Source organism: Lepisosteus oculatus, chromosome 15, assembly GCF_040954835.1.
Source record: "Lepisosteus oculatus isolate fLepOcu1 chromosome 15, fLepOcu1.hap2, whole genome shotgun sequence".
Lineage (NCBI taxonomy): Eukaryota > Metazoa > Chordata > Actinopteri > Semionotiformes > Lepisosteidae > Lepisosteus > Lepisosteus oculatus.
In genome coordinates this window covers 19,651,937-19,678,406 of record NC_090710.1, presented here as the reverse complement: position 1 = coordinate 19,678,406, position 26,470 = coordinate 19,651,937, and the positions used below count along the sequence as shown (strand labels likewise).

At 38.0% G+C, this 26,470-nt stretch overlaps 1 protein-coding gene across 6 annotated transcripts in view; it reads right to left on the bottom strand.

The window, feature by feature from the left end:
• Window positions 1-1,732: 1,732 nt before the first annotated feature.
• Window positions 1,733-26,470, bottom strand: part of LOC102687382 (rho GTPase-activating protein 6) — a 160,415-nt gene continuing 135,677 nt past the window's right edge. For 5 of the 6 annotated variants that reach the window (XM_006639108.3, XM_069178908.1, XM_015363963.2 and 2 more), the window contains 10 exons: window positions 21,991-22,247; window positions 19,650-19,845; window positions 18,881-18,936; window positions 16,430-16,580; window positions 15,590-15,738; window positions 13,789-13,968; window positions 7,996-8,093; window positions 7,396-7,658; window positions 5,686-5,766; window positions 1,733-4,333 (listed from right to left, as the gene is read on the bottom strand). In XM_006639108.3, coding sequence (XP_006639171.2) covers window positions 3,630-4,333; window positions 5,686-5,766; window positions 7,396-7,658; window positions 7,996-8,093; window positions 13,789-13,968; window positions 15,590-15,738; window positions 16,430-16,580; window positions 18,881-18,936; window positions 19,650-19,845; window positions 21,991-22,247 — 2,135 coding nt within the window. In that variant the 3' untranslated portion in view covers window positions 1,733-3,629. The remainder of the gene's footprint in view (window positions 4,334-5,685; window positions 5,767-7,395; window positions 7,659-7,995; window positions 8,094-13,788; window positions 13,969-15,589; window positions 15,739-16,429; window positions 16,581-18,880; window positions 18,937-19,649; window positions 19,846-21,990; window positions 22,248-26,470) is intronic. The other variant, XM_015363959.2, reaches the window with a different exon arrangement.

The following is a 26,470-nucleotide window of genomic DNA, read 5'->3' as shown; positions in this document are numbered from 1 at the left end:
TTAACTGTGATTGTAATAACAACATTATTGACCTAGACCATAGGAAAGCACATTGAAGTGGCAAAAAATGGAACTGACTGTATGAAAGGTTAGAAATGAAAGATGCTTGTTTAGCCCGCTTGGCTCATTTGGATTTTCGTATCTAATTGCTTCTGGAATTAATTCGCTTGAACAACATGGCTGGACAGCTTGTTTCTTACTCCCACAGCTCTCCGCGTAAAGACGTGACTCCACGAAACTGCACTTGGAATTACTGGTAAATAATTAGATGCCGTTAGACACTGGATCGATAGATGGATGGGTCTTACTCTGTTAAAATGGCTCGCTGTACAGAGAGTGTCAGTGGCTTTGTGAGCAAAGAGTGTCTCTGCAGTGGCTGTGTAGAAGATCACACTTTCTTAGCTCCCCATGGGCTGTGATACAGTTGTGTATTTCTGGCTTGAACATGGGTGCTTCTTGTCAATTGGTTGTGCTGCTGGAGTTGAGTGATGATGGATGAGCAACTCCTCAATGCCTCCGCAGGTCCTTTTTCATTTACTGACCCGCAGTATAATTGCAGAATGCTTAAAAATGGCAAACCTGTGAGCACAACTATCTGCAAAAAATAAATAAATGCCTTGGCACTTTTCATTCTCCGCTTGATGAAGCACAGAATGGAAAACCAGGCCTTAACATTTTTCAAGGGGTGAAAAAACTGTTTCTGAAGTGTTTCGGTATATACAAAACTTCAGCTTTGTGTATGTGAGGTCACTTTGACCTCAGTTTGTGTATATGAAGTCAAAGTTAGCATCCATGGTTAGACCCATCCGCAGGGAATAATGAATAATGAATCTGATTGTTCTTAAAACACACTGGAACCACAAATGATGTTGTAATCTCTATTGCAATCATATCAGGGAAGCACCCAAGTGATTGTAATATTTTTATTGTTGACTGTGTATTTTGTGTTTAATTACTGAACATAAAGTGTATGGTATTAAAATTATAGTATTTATGGCACAAACCAGGTAAAAGCAATTTCCCTTGTTCCAATGTTTGATTTATAATTTCTTGTAGTGTATATTTTCAAATGTGTGATATTGCTATATTTTTTATTAGAAATTGTTTTATGTTATTATTCTAATAAAATGGATTTAAAATGTTTTTTCACTAGGCAAATTGTCTTTATTTATAAATATCAAGACTGGTAATTCTCTTTATGTGTTCATGCAACACGTACAGTAATAAGGTGTCGCTCCTGCCTTATGTCAAATTCAGATTATGTACAGACGTGTGCAACGGGGCCCTCACATAAGTTGGGAAAGGGGCATATTTACACAAAAATCAGCATAAGAAATTTGTTTAGGTGGCTCTTGAGCTTTCTGAAACACCAAGAGCTACTGTAAATATTTACTCCCACAATTTATAGTAACTTCAAGAAGTTCACTTTTCCTTGCTACTGTATTTCAGCACACTGTAACCCTGAAAGATGTTCTTGTAATGTCCATATGGCCCATATGTATCTCCTCTTCACAGGTCAAATTTGGCACAAAAAAAAACCAGATATTGGTAGCTGCTGACTTTGTTTCTACGTAAACAAAAAAGGGGAATTTGAAGATTGTCTAGATGGTTCTTCTCTCCAGTGTGGTGAAATAGGGAGAACTAATTAATACTGCAATATATACATAATGTATATATATATATTGTATATATATACACTGGTCCTTAATATATACAGTATAAAAAAAGACTATTTAGTCAGAATTAAACGAACTTTATGATACTCACAAATATATCGAAGCACAGAAACCAGCTTGTGCACTATTACCAAGACAATAAAATAAGTGCAACATAATTGAAATAGTCAACATTGTTCTTGTTTTAGGCAAAATAATACAGAATTAATAATCAAAACTATTACATAATATACACTTTGAAAATAAAATGCTTATAAATACAGCCATTACTACATAAGAGCCATTTGTACATTTTCCCATAGCTTACATTTACAAGATACACATAACACAAATGGCCTCCTTGGATCTTCCCATTTTCATCTTTGCAAAAAGCTTGGTAATTTTGAGAGATCTTTTTTTAATAAAGGAGATCGTTGCCACTCCGAAAATACTTTGAATCAGTTCAGTTATTTTCAGAATGTTCAAAATATTTCAAAGTACCTTTAGACATTTATAGATACTGTACTGTATATAACATTTGACTTAAGACATGTTTCGATATTGTGAAATGACTACAAAATATATTGTAGATCAAAAGTATAGCTTCATCACATCTATACACAAAATATTTTTTTCTAAATTGTCTCAAAATTTCTAAATGTGTTTAGTTTTTGGATCCAGAAAACCAATGCTGGACAAAACAGAGCAGCCATAAAATACTAAAATATTAATAAGGACCAAAGACAGTGTAAATACATTCATATTCTATGGATTTCGCTTATTAACCCATAACAAACCATGAACACCAACCAGACTTCCCTGCCACACCAAAACAGATAGCAAAAGGTAGGCAATTTTTTTACATTTAAAAGAAAAAAATATAGATTTATAATTTGTCATCCTACAAACAAATATAGACACTAGGAAAAAGAAGCAGCCACTCGCACAGTCCACTTTCTTAAATTTCTTAAAGTCTTGGTTTGTCCTCAATTATCATTTACACTGTTTTTCGAATATACCAAGGCATTGAGATCAAAATCAAAGAGTAATGTTTTCCTAATTAAAAAAAAATATTTGTATACATTTTTTGAATATATATGTTAAGAACTGCCCATTTTGTATTTTCTTTTTTTATGAAATCCCATGAACACAGATTAAGGCCATTAATTACATGCCAGCTTTCAGGCAGCTTTCTCTTGCACGTATTGCTTACTACAACTGTAGTTAAAATTCTTCAAAAGACAGTTTCCAATGTTATTTTTTCCCCAAGGAATTTAGAGAAATTACTGGAAAATACCACAGGTAGAGGAGGACAAATGTTACCACCCCTTTGCCCTTAAAGACAAAAATTGTAGGAGTTTTCCCCAAAATATAATTGAAAAAATCCTGTTTCAAAAAGAACATGTTAGCACACACTATGTTCAACACAGGGTAAGAACAATTTTTTCTGTGACTGCAGGACTGTACATTTACTGTAAGGTCCTTTGTCTGAAAGCTACAGTATGGCCTTTTCATTGGCAAGATGGCTGTTTTATGAAGAACTGTTCAAAACAGAGCACTGTGACAGGTCACGTATAACTTATTAAGGCACTCGGGACTCTGGCGATAAGACAAATTACTTTTAAATACTCAGTACTCAGAAATATACACACACAGGTATATTAAGTAGCCTTTGGCAGAATTCAAAGTTTCTCTTAGCAGTTTTGGCAGAATTCACTTGCTAAAAACATGACATATTTTATATGTCTGTATTTAAGGACGGTAATGGATTTTGCTCATCTCTTGTGAGGTATATCTAAGATAATTAGCCCAAAAATAAACTAGAGCCGAAAAATCATACTGTATGACAACAAGTAAAAACAAAAAAAGAGTAGAAAAAGTTACATTTAAAATAAAAATGACCATAGAGACGATATGATAACTGCTCAGACACATAGACACGTACTGTATATACTGTACACACATCGCTGTGGTTCAGACAAGAGTTTCCGGCAGCGTGTCTGTGGTGTCAGACGATAGAAGCTGCCAAATCTGCCACCTTTCTCTCTGCCAGTCCTGCCAGTCCTGCCCTGACATGTTCTTATCGTTCTGGCTCTCGCTGGAACCTGAGCCAGCTTTCAGGGGGTCGGGCCTGGGGGCACGGCTCAGCCGCTCCGAGTTCATTCCGGACAGGCTTGCGGAAGTGCCCCTGGGCGCCGCGGGCTCGGTCCTGAGCCGACTCTCCGCCACGTGCGCTGGCGGCCCCGGAGACTGCTGTGGTTGGAGAGGCGGGGTGCCAGTCAGGGTTTGCCTAGAATGCCCAGGGTACGGCGGAGGAGGTCTACCCTCGTTTCTGTTGAGGTCCCCAATCCGAGCGTACATTGATTTCGGCTTGTACTGCAGGCTGGCAGGGTGTAAGTTTCTCTGCGGGATGTCCTCCGTGCTGCTCGAAGCCGAGTGCCCCTCCGGGTTCGGCTGGATGTGCTTCTTGCCTCCTTCAGCCTGTGAGCTGCTGCTGGCCCTCGTAACGGGAGGGTGAGGTCTGCACTCCGGGACCCCAGCTGTGGTTTGTGTCCGTCTCACTGGCTGCTTCCCATTGTCCACAATCTGGTTCTCCAGCCCCTCCAGCGTCAGTCTGCCTGAGGAGTAGCAGCATCCTTCTTGTACCGATCCAAACTCGCATACGTTTCCATGAGAACCTAAGACCAAAAAAAAGCTTTCTTACATCTTCTGATATCAAGAGGAGTACATTATATTCTCTCTTTTTTTTAAAAAAATGAACACGAGTGGTCGTTTTGATTTCTTACTAAAACACTGAAATAGATGTTCTTTTCAGTGGATATTGAAGAGTGAAAAGACAAAAGCATTTGCCAAGGCCAGATCAAAGGTTTATTGAAGATGACATGCTAAACACTAAATCACTAACTAAAGATTTAGGTAAACTTAGGTGGCATGCATCTTTTTGTGAGATCTCAAGTCTTTGTGTCTCTGCTCTCAGTTCTATTAGTTCCACATCATAAAATTCAAAAGGGTGACACATGATATTAGGGAACTCTGCTCCTTGGACTCTGATGTTTAATAAAGAATGGTCACACACGTATAATTATTCGTATTCAGAACTCATTTCACTGTCATGCAGAGACAACATAGACTTTCAATGGTCCTCACCTACAAAAGTGTGGACTAATGTAGATGCAAATACTGTAACTACTAAGAGCCCAAAGGTCTTGTTAGCTTGGGAAACTGTCACATTTAACAACACCAAGACAGAAGCATAAATCCCAGTAATTCGTATTAAGCAGAAGACCATAATACTATCATGAAGTTAGCATGAATTGGCAGATATACTGAGAGGCATTAAAAACATAACAAATGAATGTAGCAAGAAACAATGTCGTGCAATAAGGAGCCATCAATTAACACAACACAACATGCTGCTGTTGTGCCAGGGCAGATTGAGTCATAAGTCATTACGGAAGACAACCTTGTGCCAATTCATTTTTGGCCAATTTCTGTTGGCATGTGTTCGTACCCACATGACATGACATGTGGACTATTTAGCATTTGTGGAATAGGTGCCGTTACACGTGAACATTGTCACGACTGCATTCACATATCTACTTCTGCAAACCATTCTGGCATTTACAGAATGCTGCATTACAAATGATGGCTTGTTGCTAATTTATTGTTCATGAAGTGTTGCTGTAAATGTATTATTGTAAATGAAGTTAATGAAATTATTTTACTGATGATTTGTGAATAAATACTTCTGAAGAAGAACTGGAATCGAAACCCTTTGTTTTTAATGACTCTTGGTATACTGTATTATAAAAGGGAAGGAAGTGTTAGTAAAAGTTAGAGTCAGAATTCTTTGGACCTTCTCAACACTTACAGCATGTTTCCAGTTTTTTATCTGACAAAATTCCACAATGGTTTTGTTAATCCTTTTTTTATCAATTAGAAACCAGAACCAGTATCTAGAGTGAGTTCTGCAATGCTGTCAGCAAACACCTTTTCCCCTAATGATTGAGACGTGCTAAAGACATTATACCTGAAAGGCCTGGTTGCCTCAAACCTGACCTCAGTGTTGAATGCCAGGCTCCCCAAATATTATTGTGTTCATCTGAAATATCTGAAGAAAAAAGAACCATATTTGTTCTGTACTTAGTGCACTTTTAAGCGAGATTCACACACAACTGTGTTCCTTTTAGTAAATATTAATTTCGAATTAAATGATTAATATTTATAATGTATACTGTTTAATCATATAAACTGTAACTAAAGAGGTAGAATCTGTGTTGCTGACAAACAAGAAACTTTCAAAAAACAAACTAGCCTTTCTGTACCTTTCTGTTTTGTTTTTTCCAGTATAGTCAATTGACAAGGCCAAAATACACTGTATAAATTCTAAATAAAATTAAATTAACTGTGTATGCTATGTGCCCCCTGTATGGAGAAAATTCTGTTAAATACTGTATGTTGTCGTGATTGTTGCACCTGTTGGTAACCAAGTTCTACAATTCTTAAACCATGGTGAAGATGGTAAACAACTTCAATTTAAATACAGTGTCTTGCAAAATATTCACCCCCTTTCAATGATATCCCATTTTGTTGAATTCTACAGTACATAATATATATTTTAAATGAATATTTTAATCAAAATCAGTGTGCTCAAACTGAACTTTTTTATAAGTGGTAAAAATCAAATGTCAGCAAACACTGCAAAAGAAGACTCCATGTACTGCCCCAGGGTGGTGAATAGTTTAGCAATTAACAAATTTTAGTTTTTATTTTTCTTTGCCGTTTCTGATACATCATTTGTAATTCAACAAAATGGGATGTCACTAGAAGGGAATGAATATCTTTGTGAAGCACTGTATATTTCTCCTGTTCACCTGCCTGACTTTTTCAAAGGGCTGAGGGGAGAAAAGTCTCTTATACTCATGAGCTGGACATAACTGTGCTGGAGGTCAGCTTCATTCCAGGGGCCTATAGTGTATTAAACATTTACATAAAATATGTTCTTTACAGTAGTACAGCTTTACAAGATAAAGTTGTCTCATTAGGTATTGATATAATTCCCAAATATTACGGTCACAAATTACAAACAGCTTAATAGTAAATGTGTTTTCATGGTAGATCTTTTTTCAATTTAACGAGACCTAACATACAGTATATAAACACATCTTGCATAGGCCAATGAAGATCCTAACCACAAAAGAATGTTAAAGTTGTTCATAGAGGTCATGGTACAAAGTGCTCTTTTCCATGAGCCAACAGATTTTATCATTTTATTTTTTAAGGAGAAGCTCATAAAAAGCAATTTGAAAGCCCAGCTGGAGAGCTCTACTAGGGATTGGGAAAACTTTGTTCATTATGTGTTAGGGTTAAATGCTTCATTGAGAACAGTTAGGAGTGCACAATTTCTCCTTCATTATTCTTGGCAACTTTTACAGCCATTAGATTCCTTAAACAGCGCATTTTTAGGTGCCATGAAAGTACTTTGGCATTTGTTCAAACGTGCTGTCACATGAAAATACTACATATTTGCCTGTGGACTAGTTTCATTTGTTTCATTTGTAGATGTACAGTTATTTGATGATTTCATACAGCTTTCTTTTTTACCACGCTTTTATTTGGAAATAAAATCCAAATTGTTACAGAGAACCTGGCTTTTGTAAAGAAATATCGTTCATCACAAATAAATCTCACAAAGGGCCAGTAATAGGAAGGTTAGGGATTACCCATGGTCTTTCTCTACCTTTTCCAGCCCACTGCCCCAGGGCCAGCTCCCTGGACTTGCTCTTCAGGTGCCCGACTAGCGTGTACTGCTCGGGCACTCGGAACAGCTTCTCTGAGCCGGGGCTGACGTCTTCGTGCGGCTGAAAGAGGAGCCGCTCCGACAGCACTGGAGAGTTGTTGTCATAGGGGGACACCTCCCCGCTCGAGATTTTATTCGAGTCCGTGGAGGAGTGCCTTTCAGCCAGGGAGAACGTGGCACCTGATCTCATCAGTTCTGGGCTCCTGTGAAAGATTTCATCGTTCAATTAAGACGACGATGATGGGTTTTACCCTGTTACAGTGTCTGTTGTTTAATTCATTCATTTTACAGACTACGGGAGCTGACTTCTAATTCTTAAAGTACATTGATTATAAAAAGGTATCTAAAGCAAATGAAAATGCAGGATAGTTACAGTGAATTAAGTGTGTGTTGAAGTTAGCCAACCACTAGATGGAGAGCAAGAGTTTCTTTAACATCAGCCTCTGGCATGAAGATCAACACAAGCTGTTTTTATGAAAGAGAATAGTAGTTTTTTAAAAAGGTTTTAATTTCAGACCAGGAGACAAAAACTGAACTCACGATGACTGTGAAGCTTTTCTGCGCAGTAGATAGTCAACAACATCAGGGTCCGTTTCCAATAAACTCATGAGAACCTCGTTCTGGAGATCAGGAGGGACCTAATAAGGGAGTAATACAGTATGTAACACAATGACTGCCTAGGTCTTGTGTATTTTATCACATTCAATCTTATTCATATGACTTTTATCAGAGAAGGATGAAGCAACAGAAAACCTTTTCTCATTTGTATGTAATTTTGGATATATTTTTCCAGGTGAGTACTGAGAACAGACAACATTTTAAACTGATTTGACCTATCTGATCAGTTGTTCTCAAGTCTTCCTGCGTTCCTCTCTTCTGTAACTTGGTCCAATTCTCTGATTCTCAACACCCAACAATCCCAGATCAATGTTTTAAGAGGACTTCTTGGTTTTAAAAGAAGCTTGTGTTATCAACTCAAATGGCTTAAAATTAAAAATTGAGCTTCATATTAATGTAAGTATACATTTATCTAAAGCATAGACAAAATGTTTCCTTTGTAATTAATAGCCTCAGGCATTTTTTTTGACATCTCACTGAATTGCAAATCTCCCTCACTGCTTTTGTGATGCTATTACCAGGTTTAAAGATTTGACATACATGTAATATGGCACAATCAATGCTTTCCTGTGAAACAAACAGCAGAGGTTATTGTGCAATTGTTCATACAATTCCTTTTCTGTCCTCTTGATTAGCATGAGAAGTGATAACACCTAGCAATAATGCCTGTATAGAATCATAAAACATGATTGTCACGAAGCGTTTTTTTTTCAGGACCCTATGCAGACGGCAGAATCTGGAGGGGAGTTAGTCAAGCACGGGGAAAAAGACTAGGATCGGGGCTGGCAGAAGAACAGGGGGGCGTGTCCAAGGGCGCTGGTGCTCAGGGGGGCGTGGCCAAGGCAAACAAGACCGAAGGGAGTCCGTAGGAATATCCATGGTTGATCAAAAGTCCAGAGCCAGGTGATCCATCCTTGACAGTCACGACAGAAGCTAAAAGCAGGAGCGGGATCCGGAGAAGGGTCGGGGCAATAAAAAGGGGTAACGGGGCCAGGCGCTCCAAGCCCCGGACCCAGATGGTCAGGATGCCGTTGCGAAGCCTATGCTGTCGAGCCCCTCCTGGACTCGCTGGTAGGCGAGCTTCTGGGCAACCATCTTCCAAAGCTGAGCCTAGATTGTTAGGAGCGTCTGGCTTTTGTAGGAAGGAGGCTGGAACCGGAGGCAGGTGCAGAAAATCAAAGATAAACAAGAAAGGGCTGGAGCGTCCTTAAGAGGTGGGGCTTACGACCATGGCAATGATATTATGGTCCGTATAACATATGTAAATGATAACAAACCATTCATTCTCTTTGTTGTTTTGTGCACACTATGTACAGTTTACCATCTCCAAGGACTCAGATCAAAAGGTTCCTTGGTGGATGTATTCATCTTTTGTTGTTTTCAGACAAAAAAAAGGCTATAGTTCACAAAGTTTTATAGCTCTGAATGCACTTTAAAGTACAGTATCTAGAAATAAATTTATCAAACATACTTTATTTGGAAATGTTCTTAAAACTTTTCATTCCAATGTGAACTAATCACCCACTATATAGTTTACTTGAGCACAGCTAAATATAGTGAATTTCCTCCAACTTTTAAGATGTGCCATCTTATCTCACTAAACCAATGTCCTCCCTTGATTTTGTTATGTAATCAGATAATGCATTTAAACTCTTAGGCTCATAAATGTGACAATCTCCAAAAAAGGACTGAAATGGATGAAATGTTACTGGGACAGATGACAGAGTGGCTGTGGGACACGATTTCAACCCCAGCCTCCAGCCTTGTTTCAGCTGACCTCAAAGTGTTGACAACGTGTGGAGAAGAGAAAGCAAGGTCGGATTATACAGGCACTGCCATTAAACAGGCCATTTCCAAGAAACCACAATCCGTTAATCTCCTACAAAGCTGTCAATACATTTTAGGAAAAATCAAAAAAGAAACAATTAAAAGCTCGGTTAGCTCATAAAGCCTCTGGCACCAGTTCAAGTTCTTATTGTTACTACTGACTCCAGCTAAGCCTTTGTTCTCAGCCAGCTCTTTTCCTGCTTTTCTCGCACCACAGAGCAATGCTTCCTTTCTGTAAGACAGACATACAGTATTGACGTATTAAGCCCACTAAGCCCTAAACCAAAACATCTCTCAGTCTTACCATAGGAATGCAAGAGCAAAATGAATTTGTGTGTTTTCTGCTCTGACATTTTCATTAAGAAAAAAAATCTTTCACGATGGACAAGAATGTGATACTCTGGCATTTCTCTTTGGTGACTTTTCGAATGATCCAATATAAGTTTCTAGTTGGAAGAAGATGAAAGGATCTGATACCTTGATTGGTTTCCATCTCAATATCGTATTCTAAAACTTCAAGTACACGTACTTTTTCTCAAACGTTTCTGGATACCTACGTGAACATTACCACCGTATAATACTGTATGTTGTTGAGTGCTACTGCCAGCAATATTGAATCTTTCTTTTTATGTGTTTTGTTTTGTATAGTTTTAAAAAAACATGTCAACATACAGTAGAATTAAAGTTACTAAGAGAAGCAATAATAAAATACTAAAATAATGCAAATAACTCTGTCAGCTTGAAGGGTCAGCTTGACCTTAAGATTCCACTGCTGCAGTTTTATCGAATTTCTTGGAGTATACAAATATATAATAGTATACACTAAGGATTTTGATGAAGATAGAATTTTATTGTGTGAGAGATATCATCTGGCACAGTTTGTACAGAACTACATAAATCAAAAATGTAAAAAAACAGTCCTGAAACAGTCAAAATGTTTCTTTATAACCAAATACACAGGCGTCCCACCTCAGAACAGTTAGGTTAAATTAGACTTTAAAAACGTTAAAGGGGAAGATTGTTTAATGCATAACACATCTTTTGTTTCAGGAGAAAATCTGAAATCATTGCTGCTGTACTGGAAGTGGAATAAAAGAGATAAAGTAAAATAAAGGTCACAGGATACTGCAGAAGATTCATTTACACACCAGACCACCATGTAGCTCTTAAAAATCTTGGTACCCGTAAAAGCTAATCATAAAAGATGCGAACCAATAACTGCTGTGAAGACCTAGCTTTGATCCTGTGTGTGTATTTAACAACTAGTTTCTTTGTCTAGAATTGAATTAGGCCTAAAATCCAGTAAGAAAAAATCTAAGAACATCACCACCTGCTATTGCGAAAACTGCGAAAACTGCTATTGTGCAACCTTTTAAATGTCCCACAAACTTTCACAACTAATCGTCAAACACCAATGCTGTTTGAATATAAAAGAACTCTACAAAAACAAGTACAGGAATGGTTTGAAAACAGTCATTTGCACAATATCTGATGTAATACTGTTTTAATATCTTTGAAATGACTAGCTTCAGTATAATTGCAGCAAGGATATTGCCTTCAGCAACAATATGTGAATCACATTGATTCACAAAGAAAATGAGAGTTTCTGTCCTCATTGCCCCCTGCAAATTACGTGAAGATCTACAGTAATTAGTAGCAGGTAGTGAATGATCTAAAATATGCCATATGGTTATTACAGTGTTATCCTCTGTGTCTGCTTCAAGCTGTTTTCAGAGGACTGTGTCTTCCAGGCCAGCGAGCATGTTACCAGTTGTATTAATACTATACTGAGAAAAATACACTCATTCCTATTCTCCTGAAACAGAATCACTTATAGTATGAGTATCGAAAAAAGATTTCTTTACATTTCCCAAATGTATTTAGACCAATAAACTGTACAGGTTGCTGGTAGAACAGCCAGCCCTTCCTCAACATAAGAATAGAAATAGTAATGTGAATATTTTATGAATGTACAATTGATGTGTCAAGTTTGTCGTCAAGCATACCAGGCTTGTTCATAACTCTTCTATTCTTCAGAAATGTCATAGTTTATCCCCTTGAGTGAAGAGATGAATATAATAAAATGTTTTCCCATTCACCGTGAGTACTGCAGACTGAAAGGCTTCTCCAGTGCAGTTATGGTTCCACTTTACAACACACAGGCTGGAGCAGTTTAGTGTAGTAGTCTGAATAAGTCAGGCTAACCACAAGTCAATCAATGGAATTTAGAACAAAAGCTTCAGAGGAGAGCAAACCATAAACTTGCCCACTTCCACTCTTTTGTGTATAAATACCATCCCCACCACATGTGCAATCTTTTGTGCTCAAGAAGAATGACCTACCTTATGGTCAGCTGCATCTTATCACTCCTATCTGCATCCTTCCAATTCACACTACTTCTGTCTGTTTATTGTTTTGTGGATCTCCTGACTGATTCAGAGGACGATGCCCTCCATGAAATTGACTATCTCACCTCAGAATGCTTTTCCCAACCAGACCCTCCGCAACTCCTGTCTCCTCAGCCTCTGTAGCTACGGGCATCATTGCTTAGCTTCCAGCACTTGAATCTCCTTATTCTCACTGGCCTCCCACACAGATCAGTTAGCTGCAGCACTCCAATCTCCAATCATTTCCTCCAACCCAGCTCCACCAGTCCACACATGGTGGTCCCCTCACTGTCCCATCCATGGATCTCCCTCTGCTATCCACCCACTCAGCTCCTGACTGCATCTGTTACACGCCTGGAGTAACATGGCTTGGCCCTCCACCTCAAAACCCCAGATATTCTAAACTCAACAGTGGTTTGGCTCCATTTAGCCCAAAAGCGGAAGTCACCTTTTCCCTTTCCAACTCCAAGATGCAACTCTTTGCTCTCTGTCTCCCCAGACTCCACAGAAAACAACCTGCTTTCCTGAGATCACAGATGCCATAACTTCTGCCTTTCTGCCTCAGCTCCTGAAGATGTTGCCCCAAGACAGTCCTACTGCAACCGTGCCCGTGGGTGTGCCCCTCGTTCCCATCTCTATGCTAAACCTTTCTCTCCCTTCTTCACTCTCAATCTCCTTTCCTGCTATCAATGCCCAGTCAGATCTTTTACATCTCCTATCTTTTCTACCTGCCCCCTTTTCCATTATCAGGTGTTCTACATACTGCACCTTTGGGAAACTCGTCTATGTTTTTATCTCTTTTCCTTCCTCTTTCTGCAATCCCCACAGGAGCCCACCGATGCTCGCTCTACCCCACCTGGTGGCCGTTTTGGTCACACTCCTTATAGCCCAGGTGGCAGTGATGGCTCACCCACCTTTACCTGCTAGAGCACCTCCTATCCCACTTCATTCTCTGCCCTTATCTAAGACCTTTAAGTCAGTCAAAATTCCACCTCCTCAGAATTTAAGAAATGAACTTTCTCAGATCAGGAATTAGAGGCAATACATCCATCCATCACTTTCTAGTAACTTTATCCACTACAGGGTCGCTTGGGAGCTGGAGCCTCTCCAAGCAAGCAATGGACGCATGGCAAGATAAGGTATAATAAATGTTCTTTTTCTGTTTATTCTGAAGTAATTGATACTACAGTATGCACACAGAAAAAATGTCTCTCCATATACTGCGTGCTTTAAATATAATTCCATTTCTAACTTTAATTTACTTTTAATAACTTCATTCAAACATTTAGTTTAGTGAAATATAAAGAGAAATGATGGATAATTATAAATATACTGTAGAGGATGAAAAATGTGGTGAAATTGTCACTGATACTCCTGATCTAATGTAGTTGAAGATATCAGAATGATATCAAAATGACATTTGAAATCTGTCAATGTTCAAAAAGAAGGCGAAATAAAGTGCATTATTAAAGTTAATGCTAATGATGAAGCTGTTACGCACCATGAAAAGGGCTTCATATGTGGCGATCATCCTCTGGACGACGGCGATGATGGCCGTGCTCTCCTCGGCCCGTGCTGAGCTTTGTACAGAGAACTCTTTGTCTGAGTTCTTCTGCTTGTGCAGCAGGTTGGGGCCAAATATTGTGGCCAAGTTGAGCGACGTCATTTTGTTCCCAGTGATCTAAACCAATGAACACATACATGTAAAGACAAGCACACTGGACACTCATCCTTGTGCCAGAGAACAAGATTTCTTTTCACATTTTAATCCCCTATGCAGTGCCAACATCTATAAACTTCAGAGGTTCAGTTCCAAGAGATTAAATGAGGACATGGGTATGTCAACGTGTCTGCTCTGGCAACTTCAGTACAATAAAAATGGAATCAACTTGTTGACTTCCTTGGCCTGCAGCCATACCAGTGGCAGAGAGGGTCAAATATCACTGGGTCTACTTTGTGCTTACAAGTACAAAGTATACAAGTTAGTATACAAGGCGGAACTCTTCCCTTTGGACCAGAAAAGTACTACAGTAAACGCTTTGATTTTTGACACATCTGATTTTCTTCAAATGACAGTTAGCTAAGAAGCCAAATAAAGACCTTTGTAACTAGATAGAATTTTATTTTGACTAGGAAATCGTAAAGGAGTTATTTATCCACCCACCCGTTTTCTAACTGATTTATCCAGTTCAGGATCGCTGAACAGAACGCCAGTCCATCACGTGGCACACACAGACACAGACACACACATTCCCACCATGGCCAATTTTCCAGAAGCGAATTAACCTCCCAGTATGTCTTTGGACTGTGGGAGGAAACCCATGAGAGCACAGGAAGAAGATACATACTCCACACTCCCCACACTATGAGGCAGCAATGCTAATCACTGCACACCTGTGCAGACCCCAAATTAAGTTATTTATTTAATTTTAATACATCAAGCGTACACAGATTTTATTTCACAGAGAATGGCTTAGTAGGTCCAGTCCATAAAGTTTGGAAGAGAGAAGGCACTATCACAATACCAAGAAGAACACTGGGTTTAAGTATATTAAGTTGTAACTTATAGATGTACTGTGCAGGTATATGTTTTCATCATAAATTACCTCCATTTACCAAAGCTTGTATTAAAGGAAACCACTTGTTGTGATGTGTTTAGGCAATAAATGAGACATTGAAGACATGGAATTAAAAAGGCATGGTGAATTTGCTGATCTTTTTCCCAACCATGAAATTGGTCAATTTTTGGCTTAACAGTGTCAAGCTCTGCAATTTAGTTTCTGGAATATGATTATAGATAGAACACTGTGTGGGAAAGTTCAACAGAATTTAATGTTCTGTTCTCCCTTGGTATGAACTCCCTTGTGAACTCAACTATGTCTGTCACCTTGTCACCTTCACTTGCCGCAGTGTAATTCTGATGTCTCTTTCACACAGCACCGCTCCACAAAGTGCAATCTTTATCAACGGATAAATGGAGCTTAAATTCTTAATGTCTCATTGTTTATAAGCAGTGTATGATCCAGTTTAAGAACCACGGAACAGGAGATAAACCATGACTTTTTTACAATGAAAACCACAATCTAATTTGCCTTTTTTACAACACAAAATGAAGATTTTGTTTGTTGAAAGGAAGATATTGTGCCTATTGGGTATGGGAAATATTTAAAATACTTTGGTAAATTGCTTTTAAGGTGTTAGCAAAAGTAATTCACTCTGATTGTACATCATTTCATTCGTCTGGATCTATTAGTCACGAAGAAAGTAGAGGTGAGTAAAGTGAAAGTGAGAGGTGATGCTACCTCTTGGCCGTTCTTATCAAACATGTCCTCAGCGTGGGCAGCAACTGTGGACAGGAACTCCAGGAGTCTGTGAAGAGTGTCACAGTTACAGGGAGGTAGAAGGTAAACGAGAAGCTGTAGTGCGCTTTGCTGCTCATTGGATTCCATCACTGTGGACAAAAGCAACAACAAAATTAAGTCACACTTTGCTGAAGTGTATTGGACTGCTACAGCAATTGCTTTTATTCAGTGCGTTCATCCCATAGGTTCCCAAAGCACTTCAAGAGGGTCCCACTTCACCCATCCCCGAAGTGCAGCACCAGAAAGTTCCATCACCAGCTGAAGTAAGGAGGAACTTTAGGGAGGCCAGACTGTACTGCACAAGCCCAGATAAGATTAAGCCATGACATCAAGGTTAATGCCCTTTCTCTTGCAAACTGTGCCATGGAATCTACAGTAACCAAGTAGCCAGCACCTTGGTTCAACTTGGTTCAACAGCATCCACTGTTACCATACCAGGGAATTGGTTTGGAAATTCTGTCCCAAAGGGAAGAGTACCACCTGCTTAACCACCAACAACCTGATTTTCCTTAGTGGTCTCCTGTCCCAGTAATGACCAGGCCCAGCCCTGCTTACCTTCTGAGAACAGAACTGTTCAAAAACAGGCTACAATGTGGTGATGCTGTCATTTAGGTAAAGTCCCTAGACAAGAATAGCAGCCCACCCAATTTTACAAATAAACATTCTACCAATAGCCACAGAATAAACATTCAACAATAATTCATAATTAATTAAATCCAAAAAAATTGCACAGCTTTGCTTTTCATTTCTAAAAGAAGCAGAGGAGATGAAGTTGCTTACACATTGTGTTGATGAAAGCAGTGTACAGCTCTTTAGTAAGAAGAGGATCAGGAATGTCTCGAAGGAATTCTTTCAGCAAGGCTGCAATGTCGTGAACACTGTGCTCCTCATCCAACTGGACATCCACACCACGATCAAACTCATCTCTTAGCTAGGAAAACGGAGAAAGACCATGAGCCTACCAGGATGTTTAAATCGTCCCTGACAACGTTTTACATTGGGCAGTTATGGGATATATGATTTGAATGGGGCACCCGGACTGGTTCACATCTGCATATTACTAGAAGAAAAAATACTGTACTGATATTAGACAATATTAAGCTTCTCTTAGGATTAAAGTCAAATTTACTATTACTAGTAGCTATTGGTTCAGACTACAATCTTCAAGGATGAATTACAGAATTCTACAAGGACGTCTGTAACTACAAGAATAACTGAAACATAAAGAAGGCACTAAACTTCAATTTAGTGTTGAATTCATGGTATTGTTGCATTATTAAATTCAATGTAGTTTTGTACTTCTAATCAATATCCTGCCAAGTATACTCTGATCAATTCCACTGGCTTACCCATAGATATCACAGAAGACTATTTAGCTCACTGTGCAAAAAGGTAAGCGCTTTAGTACTGCTACCATTCAGACATAAAGCATTTATGCATACTATCAAAATATCTGAAAACAGAAGGGGCACCTTTTCTGTGTTAGTTTCTTAGTGTGTTATGACTGTGCTGATTCTACATTGTACTATCTCACTGCACAACTCTATAATCTGAGAAATAAAATCAGGTTCTTTTGGAAAGAAAATCTATGAATTACAAGACTATTAAAATGTCTTGACTTCATGTAATACCAGAAGAGTGGGTCACTATTAAAATAAATAGTCAAACAGGTTTTATACATTTGCCTGTTTTATTACCTAGGATCTCATGCATATTGTAGTTGTCTTCCTTGCAAAGTATTCTGACAAACTGCATCTGGCTGCAGCATGAAAAATGATACTCAAATAAAACAGCAGTGAGAATGTGATATATATATAGAACTAAATAAATTAAAGAAACAACACACCGTTTAAAACAAAATTTGAACACAGATGGTTTCCATTTGGGTAAGGGGCTCTAGAGAAATTCATAACATTTCATATAATTTATGCTGCCATTTTATGCCCACTGAAACAGGAGCCAGTCCCTCCTAGCATAAGATAAGTAAAAGTAAAAAGAAAATCACATCCATCTAAACTGGAAATGCTCTTTTAAAGATAAAGATGTCTTAGTAAGAGTTATCTAACGTTACCTGAGAATGTTCCCTGTTTCTACCCAGTCCACAAACATATGAGGAACAAAAAGTTCAAAAATACTGGTGTGTGTCAGGGAAAAGAGTGTTTAGTGGCTAGAACATAAACTGTTAGCCTTCTTCTGTCTATTCCTGAGGATACATCATACTTATAAAGGTTTCTGCAGGAGACAACACTTGTTTAAAAGTATGATGTTTTTCCAGGAACATACAAAATGTTATAAATGTGTGGAATATTTTGCTTATTAGACTTATACTGTAGTTATTTTAATCCACTCAAAAACATTCACAACATTAAAAAACTGGACGATGAGTGCTTGGTACTGTAACTAAGCAAATAAAGAGATCAACTTCTATCCTTATTTACATGTTTACGGAAAATCTTTTAGGCCTTTCTATTTTCAGTGCTCCAATCCACAAATAAGTGTTGTTTGAAGAAGATTCATTTTCATATTGTTTAGTTCTTTTCTGTCTGTTCTCATAACAACAGATGAATATTTCGGCCCACATTTAGGATGTCTTCTCTACTTCATGATTTCATGGTTATTATTTCTACAAATCATTTCAAAGCATTTCAATTAAATGCATCTCAATTACTGTATGTCTTGCATTTAATAAAAAATCCAGAAAAAGTGCTCCTTGTAAGATACATACAGTATATACTGTAAGCCCATTTCACTGACCTAAGTTTAACTATGATATGATGAACTAAAAAAAGGGCAAAATGAGCTTTGAGAAGCAGAATTAGAATTCTCTGAAGGTTTTTGCTTTTCACTTTGAAACAGTCAGAACTTAACTTGTTAATTAACATTCACATATCTCATGAGAGTTAGAGTGTTATACTGTATATTTGTAATAGGTTTGCAAAAAAGAAGTTCTGCTTTTGTCAAAAACAGCAGTCTACTTATTCATGATTTCTGGTGGCACACTACTAGTTGCTGGCAAAACGTCAACACTACATTTCTATTCAGAAAGTTACAAGAAGTGAAAAACCCAAAAAGTGTTCAAACATTGCAAGAAGACTTAGACTGGGACACACAGCAAAGCTGTAGTGCAATGCAATGCTCACACCTTCAAGTGCAGAGTAGGTATGTTCCAGGTAATGTAAATCACTACAGCTAACTGTGGATGAATCAGCACCCGTCTAAAACAATTCTTACCTGCCTCACTCTTTTCTTTGAACTTCCTACACGGAAAATTCCAACTGTCTGAAGACCTGGGCAAAAAACAAGAAAAGTTATTACTTTTGTTTTTAAATTAGTTTAAATTCTGTGGTTCAGTAGCCAGGCATTATGAAGAATGTTATTTTTGTTTTGACAAAACTTATCTTTAGCAAAAAGATTTTTCACAATTAAAACAAACATTACAATATCACTCGGTAATACAATCCCTTGCACAGGTAGCCTGGAACTGAAACATGACATTTGAACTTTTAACAGTTTACGTATCTTGTAACTGTAGGTTTTACAAGTACAGTACTGTAATATATAAAAATGGCTTTAATTTAGGCTGATTTCCCAGCAGTTCTGCAGAATAACAAACATAAATGACTAAAAATGTCTCAAGTTTTTCTTTTGCAAAATGCAACACAATTACACCAATAGGCCTTCCAAAGGCAGCATACTGTAGCTCTTTAGTATTTTTTGACATTGACACACACTGTAACCTGATATACCACTTTGGTTAATAAGTGTCACAGGGTGAACTGAACCGAGCATTTAGGTGATGATTATGGTATACTGTAAGTTCATCTGTGATGAAACAGTTTATTAATCTCTTTCCAGCAGTACCCCAGACAGAATGGTACACAGCTAACTGTCCTGTACTGGCAGGTACTGTACATCTGGCGTTCTGCCAACGCCTGATAAAATATAGATTACTCTGGGCTGCAAGACAGGACACGTGAAGCTTTAATTCATCAGTACGGACCGTATTTCTCCAGATGTTGACAGCAGCTGTCCACCAGTCGGGGAACCTGTCTGTAAATGGGGTTCAAGCTCAGCTTTTTGTCTCGCTGCTTCTCTTTTTTGCTCGGTGTCTCTGCCGGCAGAGAGAGCTGCAGGGCCTCCAAGAGTCGAGACTGATTGTCATCCAGGTCGGTGATGGAATCCACAGACATTCCTCCCTGCAGAACACCAAGGAATGTGAGCGCGTGACCTCATCTTCCCATCCTCCCCATTATCATATCTTCTCATTCCCTGGCCTCTGCACATGCTGAAAAACTCCAAAAGACACATTATTCTTCTCTCCTTCATGCATGTGAAAAGCCCACACATCCCCTTTCATTTATTCACCTGGAAAACATACACAACTTCAAATATAATTAATTAAAAAACAAAAACCAAATTGCTTTGACTTTATCTTTTAATTCATTTTTTTAGAGTTAAAGACAAGAAACCATGAAGTTCTTTTTCAGGAATGCACCTATACAGTTTGTGCCCTGTCAGCCTCTGTACATGAAATGATTCTAAAATCAATATAGAGTAAATCCTTCCCATGTCTTGCCTGCACAGTTAATAAATAGTCAAAGCCAAAAAAGGACATGCTGTATGCACAGCCTAAATGTAATGAGTTCTGTGGTTTAATATTCTTCTTACAGCCATTAACATTATACTGTATGACTGAAAGTATTACTTTTTTCATTATTTGCAAAATGAGTAAAATGCCTTGACCGTGATTGTATTTTAATTCCTTTCAACAAAAGTTGTGGTTTTAATGACTAAGGATTTAACCCAAATTAAAACAAACAGTAGCCACAGGGGCAGTTTGTGCCAAATACTAAGGCTCTATAGGGGCTGAAGTCAGTATTCATCCTTCACATAAATAAATACATTTTCATAACACATTGAGCTGATATTCATACATTCCTAAAAAATGTTTTAGTTTACAGTACATCCATTGACAACGCAGGTCAATTCACTCATAGTAAGAAATCCAGAAACCGATGACTCATAAAAAATTGAGAAACCGAAAACAAACATTTTGGTACAGAAGAATAGCAAAACCAGAGTTACTGTTTTCAGTCTGTTTCCTCTTGTGTTATTGCACATACTCACTACAAATAAAATAGGGTTAGAATTTAAGTCATTTATACTGTCTAATAAGGATAATAAGGTAAGGATAATGAGGAGTTATGTATGTTGAGCATATGATATGTGTCTTGAGAAGACATTTTAGCCTACAGACTCACATATAGTACATGTCCGGTTTGTTAGCTGGATGTATTGGCACCCCATGAAAAAAAGATGTCTAGCAGTCTAGCATCTAGGATTTTGGATGTTCTGGAGAGGCAATTTAAGACACTGAGATGGGAAGTTACATAACATGCCAATACAAATGTCTGCCTTTGTGGTGCTTGAATTCCTTATAGTTCTAATCCAGTATGGAAACACCAAAACCTGCTGCTTAAATCAAACACTCTGTTGGAAAGGAGCACTGGGAACATTTGAACAGAAGCCAACCTACCAGTCAAGCAAAGGGCTCAATCAGTGTGCCAGGATTAGCTATCTGCTGCGTGGGCTGTTATGTAGAATTAAACTTTCTACAAAGAATTTGTATTAAATGTTTAGGAATCAATTTTGCCTTTTAGTTGAATCACAACTTTAACCAAAGTGCATGTGGAATGTGCCGGAGAGTAGAAATGATCCTTGGTGATTTAAAGTTTTTTCTTTAGGCCTACTGAGGTTTGGTCACTTGCCAGACACATCCTTAGACTGTCCTCTTTGTGAGTAAAGTAGCTGCAAGGACTTACTGTAAGTCAGTGGCTTACTTATAAAAACTAAAAGCATACATCAAAGAGAGAACAAAAGCTTTAGGTATTGTAAAACAACCTTCCAGGCACATAGCACTTTACATTATATTGTACTTTTTAATTTCTTTTTATAAACATAGAGTTTACATGGGAAGATATAATTTTATTTTACCAGTTCCAGGTTTGCAGGCTGTTCAGAAAAAGAGAGAAAGGGTCCTTATTGTTCATTTTGTAAGCGCTGGTTTCAACATTTTTCAAACAATATAAACCTCTTGTGCTTGATTCCTAAATGCTCCTGGGCATTATTGTATTTGTGAATTCTAATCTTTCAACACAAAGTGATGCACAATGCTGGCCAACAAGACTGTTGCTTACTGAATCACAGTATTCTCCTTCTTTTATGCTTATCATGGCAAGCGTTTTTGTTTCACATTGTTTGGTAACCATCGTGTTGCAACAGAGACAATGGTTTCAGAGCTGCTAGATAACATTATACAGTAACTACAAGCCAGTTCCTACCCGTCTGCGTGCCCTAGGAGCTGCCTCAGGTGTGTTGGGTGATGTGGACTCATTGGGAGTTTCTGACGTTGAGCTTAGAGATGAGTTACTGCTGGAGAGTTCTTTGTTTGCTCGTTTGGCTCCAAACTGGAGGATGGAGGAGACGAGGTCAGGGGAGTCTCTGTGCTCCTCTCTCTGGGAATCCTGCCTCTGTTTATGGGTCCTGTCGTTTGCTATGACCTGGGAGAGCGGCATGCCGAAGGCCTGAGGCACAAATTCTATAAAAACAAGAATGAGTGGGAATGGGTAAGCGGCATTTCTTTTACAAATACCTAAAGAAAACCAACAAAAACGAGAAAAAAAAAACTCATTGTCGGGTCCCCTAAGACATCCTGAGTTTATTTCCCCCTGCTAACAGTTCATTAACATCAAAATACAATTACAGGAACTGAGTTCTCAATTGACCTTTCCATACAGGTCATAAATGAAGGCCGTATTTTTTCACTATTCCAAAAGACAAAGCCTGAATGCGAATCAAATGAAAACACGATGTGCTGAGCACATCAACATGACTAACAGATACAGTATCTTCATTAATCTGCAATCTCCCATTTACAGTACAGTCTACTGCTGCTAGTTTCTTTTATTTTGTGTTTGTACCACATATAGTAAAATGCACAACTGTGAAACAATTTATGTGGCTTACTGTTAATTGTGTTAAAACCACAGACTCTTGTACCCTACAAGAGACATCTATAAACCACTTTTAATATCAAATCTGAACACAATGTACTGTTTCCACGCCGATTCCGTCTTCCCACGGTGCCAGGCATGTTCACAGTATGGCTGATTGTTCACGGACAATGTTCTAAAAATAACTGCCAAATATCCAAGTTATTTTTATAGCAATTTCTTAACGGCGGCAAAAAGCATGAAATGGTTGTGCCATGTATAGACTGTTTTAGTTTTGTAACATGCCCACGCCAGATGTTTTAAACCACTTTGCTTCCATATTCAGGCATTTTACCTCAAACAGTGTGAATTTGCACTCTCCATCAGTAGTGAGTATTGATTTCTGAGGCAGGAAATAGAAACCTCTGAATTTACAAGCACTTAGTGCTACCCTGTTAAAAAAGAGTAGGCTTTAAACTGTAGTGTAGGGGCCTGGGCAGAAAATAGTCTGTGAAAACAAAAGCAAAGCAGTGTTTCCTAATGACTCTGTGCATCATTCTTAATTTTATATATCTTAAATATCCATATGTTTAATAAAATTGTATGACATTCAAATACTAGATCTTTATAACGTATCCTCTGCAGATGTTTTGCACAGTGAGGTAAATATTTGTATGTATTTCATTTTAAAACAATGTTGATGGCTATGCCAAAGACATGCATTGCAATATTGTGAAAAGGCTAGTATGTGAATATCCCTGGCATATGGTATACTGTAAGCTATACTGTACACATCATTTAGGCTGAAAAACCTGAGAAAAATGGCAAAACCTTGATGGCTGTTATGACATGTTTTTTCATCTGCATTTATCCTCAATCACGGGATGATAACTTATTAGTCTTTCTGAGTTACACATAGCAATACGAATAAATTATTAAATATCTGGAACGTTTGTGGATATGCCTGTAGAAAACAGTTCACTTTTGGTTTCTGCACTCTGTTATAGTACATCCAGAGTGCAAAATAACAATACATTTAAACATACAGTATGCATAAGTATACATGTTCTTACTATGTAAATATGAATATATGCATTCACGTATTAATGTGATGTATAAAAGACGCACAAATTGCCCTTCATAAATCACAATGCAGTGATACCACTGCTCAGTGAAAGATTGAATGAACTGATCTAGGAATGCTGCTGGAGGGAACATCACAAAATGAGGCTACTGGGCTCTCAGGGGCCATGCATCCTCACTAATCTCCCGGAAAGCTACCACCTAACAGCAAACAGCTGTGACCATCCCAGACCTTGAGGAAATGAAAGGTAATGAACTGAATGGAGCTACCCAGCCAGAATGATAACTACTAACACTCTCTTGTAGCCTGGTATCATGACTCTTAAGCTTGATTTTAGTCATCAGATGAAGCTGATGAGCAGTGATTACAGTCGCCTGACAAAGCTGATGCATTCAGGTGGCATTACAGTGGCAATTGCATGACCCAAAAGTATGGGTACAGTTTTGGCTCCAACAAGGAAGACAACCCATTGAAAAAAGGAGGGTTTTTTTCCTACAAACCCCAGAACAGTCAGAACAGTCATGACTAAATACAAGGTAATATACATATACAGTAGTACACATGTATTTCACATACTGTACAGCTTATAGTTTTACCTATAATTGTGCAACCCATAGCTGAAAGTAGATGCCATGTCATAGCATATTAAAGAAATTAAAGTATTAATACGCTGTATCAAATACAGTAATTAGAGACGGCAGATTATGATTAGTTGAAAGATTATTTTCTCTCTGTGACTACAGCCAAACATTCTCATTTAAGAAAATGCTGGAGAAAATAACTTCTTGACCAGGCCAGCTTTGTGTCAAATATGAAGTAATCTTTTAAACAATACCAGACATGAAATGTTTTAACATACATGAGTCTATCAAAGAAATGTTATAAAGTAAAGTTGAGCAAGGTGAAGAGAGATCTGTATAGTGGTGTGAAATTAAAAACACTGCAACAATGCAACAGTGAAGAAACGAAAGCTTTACAACTGGACAGACCACACCACCATGTGTTTGAATGATACTGTATGTGAAGAGTAGTGCTTGTTTTAATCAGGTGGCTGTTTATTTTATTTGTGCTTAGTGTAAAATGTTGTTTCTTTAGAATTAATTCTGTACTGTAAATATCTAACTCCTATAAATACAACTGCACTAAAGTGAAAACAATCAAAATGACCTCTAGAATGAGACAAAAATGAATATAGTTTACTCACACCACACAAACATGCAATACTAAAATAAAACACAGTAACACATTTCAAAGTGTTTGGCACTTTTGTGAGAAAAATAATGCATTTTAATGGTTTTTAAATTTTGGGTAATGCATTTTGGATACAAAATCAGTTCTATTGAATTTCTATCATTAACTGAATCAGTATGAACACATACATTTCTGTGCATGTTACATTGACTGTGTTAACTGGCTGTTATAGTCTCCTCACAGGAAAGGCTGAGGTGGGCTGGAGCTTTTCCATGACTTCTGCACAGTGAATGATATATTCAGTTAGCTCAGTCAATGATGTGTCATTAAAGAATAAATTTAACAGCCGATCTGCACCATGGAAAACTACTGCCCTGCATGATTAAACTCCTTTTCCTTGTTGTTTTTATTTTAGTTACGACTGATTGGCCTACTGTGAATTCTTGCATTCCAGCAGACATTTTTCTAAGGGGCTGGGGCAGCACAGTTGCTGAAGCAGGCTTTTTAGAAGGGTATACTGTATATTTTTGCTCTCTGGTATGTCAGTGTAAACAGCTGAGAATGCTTGACTGGAGCAACACCCGCATAGTTCTCTGAAATGGATGAAAGACTCCATTTTCCACTGTCAACGGAGTGGCAAGTGAATGTGTGAGAAAACAGATCCCAGCTGTCAGGGGACAAAACACTAAGAGGAGGAAAAATCCACTTTAAAACCCACCAAAAAGCATTGTTCTACAGCTATGAAGAAACCTCTGCCTTTTCATGGACAGGAGGGATACGTGTATGGTTTGAAAGAAGATACAAACATGTGAAAATGATCACCTATTATTTGCAGTGCCCTTCAAGTATATTAGGACAGCAAAGCTAAAAAGGTTATTTTCGCTTTACATTCAAGCAATACACATTTGTGCTCATGAAATTAATATGGATGCACAGTACAATGTAAATTAAGTTCTACGAGTATTTATTTATGATTAGAACAAAAACAAACTTTCCACTTGGAAGCGTTCACTTTCAGTCAATTTCAGCGTAACGTAGAAGTTGGTATTTGGTTGCAATTCCCTGTGAGGCAGTAAATGCATGAAGCCGATGACCATTTCGGCTCTTTCAGAACTCTTTCTAATTATCTGACATTCTTTGCTGCAGCCACTTGAAGGTGGTGTCTGTTGTTAGGGTGTTCCATCTATTCTTTGTTTTCAACGTGTAAAATGCATGTTCAATTGGATTAACATCTGGAGACTGACTGGGATAGCGTAAGATTTTTCCATTTTTTCGAGGAAAGAGGAAACAAGAAGAGCAAATACAAGAGACACCACATAACAATGTTAGAATGTATATTCCGTTACCGTATAAGAATGTAATTTTCAGGATAATTTCCCTAAAATAATTAGGGAACAAAAAACATTGACATTACAGTTTTCTCCAAAAATGGATCAAATGAATCTCAGGTTCCCTAAAATGTAGCCGGCAGCAATACCACCACAAATCTTGATGTAATCGCAGTAGCAAGGCTGGGCCTGACCATCGCTTGGATGAGACACATCAAAGGAAAAC